The sequence below is a fragment of the Carassius auratus genome, chromosome 46, assembly GCF_003368295.1.
Source record: "Carassius auratus strain Wakin chromosome 46, ASM336829v1, whole genome shotgun sequence".
NCBI lineage: Eukaryota > Metazoa > Chordata > Actinopteri > Cypriniformes > Cyprinidae > Carassius > Carassius auratus.
Genome location: NC_039288.1, coordinates 9,471,793 through 9,474,738, shown reverse-complemented (window position 1 = coordinate 9,474,738; position 2,946 = coordinate 9,471,793). Strand labels below are relative to the sequence as shown.

The 2,946-nt window shown below is 41.3% G+C and overlaps 1 protein-coding gene across 1 annotated transcript; it reads left to right on the top strand.

Annotated features, from left to right (window-relative positions):
* Positions 1-208: 208 nt before the first annotated feature.
* LOC113064096 (uncharacterized) lies at positions 209-2,632 on the top strand. The gene is made up of 2 exons (XM_026234647.1): positions 209-2,403; positions 2,522-2,632. Exon 1 carries the CDS (start codon positions 214-216, stop codon positions 2,095-2,097), a length of 1,884 nt encoding a protein of 627 aa, XP_026090432.1. The 5' UTR covers positions 209-213; the 3' UTR covers positions 2,098-2,403; positions 2,522-2,632.
* The last annotated feature ends 314 nt before the right edge of the window (positions 2,633-2,946 follow it).

Genomic DNA, 2,946 nt, shown 5'->3' with positions numbered 1-2,946 from the left:
GTGCCTGCTGATTTCGGTAAAATTGTAAAAACGGAAATACATCATTTCTCTGATGCAAGTACCTGTGGTTATGGTCAGTGTTCTTATCTGAGAGTAATCAATGAGAAGGATGAGATTCATTGCACTTTCCTCATTGGCAAAGCCCGGGTTACTCCTGTAAAGATTACTACAATTCCAAGGTTAGAGTTGACGGCAGCAGTGCTATCAGTCCAAATGAGCAATATGCTCAGAGAAGAGCTTGACCTCACCAATGTCAATGAATTCTTTTGGACTGACTCAAAGGTGGTCTTGGGTTACATCAATAACGACGCCCGTCGTTTTCATACGTTTGTATCCAACAGAGTCCAAAAAATACGCCAAAGCACAGCACCCAAACAATGGCAATACGTCCCAACAGATGATAACCCAGCAGACAATGCTTCAAGAGGAAGAACAATAAATGAATTGCTCTCGTCCAACTGGTTCTCAGGTCCTTCATTCCTGTGGAAGAAAGAAATAGAGACCTCAAATGTTGTACCGGAGCTTCCAATAGGAGATCCAGAAGTTAAAAAGATCCAGACGTTTCAAACAGAAACCACAGAAAGTAAAGATCTTGTAGACCATTTGTCAAAGTTCTCATCTTGGTCTAATGCTGTCAAAGCTATTGCACGCCTTGTGAGACGGATTAAGAAGGATAAAACTAATGCGCCAGCTTCTGTAGGTGAACAGGAACATGCAAAAGGCTTGATTCTAAAAGGAGTTCAAAAACAAGCATATCAGAAAGAAATGGATGTCCTGAGTCAAGGAAAACAACTTCCAGGTTATAATAAACTTCATCACCTGGACGCCTTCATAGGCCTTCATGGTATGATCAAGGTGGGAGGAAGACTTATCCACTCATCATGCACTCACTCGTTCAAGCACCCACTGATCCTTCCTAAAGATCATCATGTAACAAAGTTGATTATTGCACACTATCATGAAAGTGTAAAGCATCAAGGAAAGGGTTTCACAATTAATGCAATCAGATCTTCTGGCTATTGGATACCTGGAATAAACAGAGCTGTCACATCTTACATTCGCAACTGTGTACCTTGTAGAAGGTTGAGAAAACCTGTGGAAGGCCAGCGGATGAGTGATCTTCCCACAGAACGTGTAGAGCCTTCCCCACCGTTTGTGTATTGTGGTATGGATTGCTTTGGTCCATTCATGACTAAAGAAGGAAGAAAACAGCACAAAAGGTATGGTCTGCTTCTAACTTGCTTTTGTTCAAGAGCCATTCATATAGAAATGTTAGAAGATATGTCCACAGATGCTTTCATCAACAGTTTGCGATGCTTTATTGCAATTCGAGGCACAGTACGACAGATCAGATGTGACCAAGGTACCAATTTCGTTGGCGCAAAAAACGAACTGAACTCAGCATTACAGCAGCTTGACCCAGAAAGGCTCACCGCTTTCCTTGCAGATAAACAGTGTGATTTTGTAATGAATCCCCCTCATTCCAGTCATGCAGGTGGTGTATGGGAGCGTCAAATCAAAACTGTACGGAGTGTTCTTAATGCTACAGTTTCCCTCTCATCAGGCAGGCTTAACGATGCTTCACTGCGCACTTTATTTTATGAAGCCATGGCGATAGTCAACAGCCGCCCCCTTACAGTGGATAACCTGAACGACCCCAAGAGCTTAGAACCACTCACACCTAACCATCTGATTACCATGAAAGCCACCACGGTCCTACCACCACCAGGAAAGTTCATAAGAGAAGACATCTACGGGAGAAAGAGATGGAGACAGGTGCAGTACCTTACTGAACAGTTTTGGAGTAGATGGAAAAAAGAGTATCTCCACAACATTACGGCTAGACAATGCTGGCATGCTCCAAAAAGGAATTTGCAGATTGGTGATGTGGTCATGGATACAGATGAGAACCTTCCAAGAAATGAGTGGAGACTAGGACGGGTCATAGACACTGTAACTAGCCAAGATGGACTAGTAAGGAAAGTCACAATAGCACTCGGTGACAAAAAACTAAACAAAAAAGGAGAACGGGTAAACAAGGTCTCAGTCGTAGAGAGACCAGCTCAGAAGTTGGTCTTATTATTGGAAGCGGAGTGAACAAATCTTCAAAAGGACTTTGCTTTACACACATGCACACAAAATGGTTATTATAAGTTAAAATTACTTATGTTTGAAAATTATGCATGTCAAAATAGCATTTATAATTTGGTGGGAGTGTAACAGACTTTCTGTGAGTTTAAATGGGTTTAAGAAATGCATTATCTGTCTTACTAAAGAGGGACTTTTATTTTGACGGGTGTTGTAGTCTACAGGGAAGGAAAGGGAGAGCAGGCAGTTCAAGTTCATCAGAGTTGTGTCGCAGATAACGTTTGCAACTTTAAGCACCCCCCGAAAATGCATAAGGTCTGTATATATTTGATAACTGTTTGTTGTAATGACTGTTTTGTGTAATTCACTGTATGTTAATGATAGAGGTTTGAACTAGTCTGTAATTCGCGCTTCTTGTACTTTGTTGGTTTAGCTCTTACGGTGATTCTTGGAGTCTTACGGTGATTTTTGAGTGAAAACGGACTCAATAAACTTCATTAACATCAGTAAAGCTTGGGCCATCATTCGGGCGGGGTCTGCTACAGTCAATGCGAGCGTCGCAAGACCGGAAATAAGTACGCACACACTCGCGTTGCTGAAGCTCACCAGCGCCATCTTGTGCACCTAGCCCATTGGAAAGCTGTATTTTTCTTTTCTAAATATGATAAAATTAAAGACTTTTTGGAGATATGAAGGATGCAATACTACTCTAGGTACTCAAGATTAACATGAGATTAGGTGAAACTGTGTATGTTATGTACACAAAGATACAGTCTTTATAAGGGTATTTGACTTAAGGGTTTACATTTAATTGTGCAGTGTACCTGTCAATACATTGATCCTCTTTAGAACAGGTCT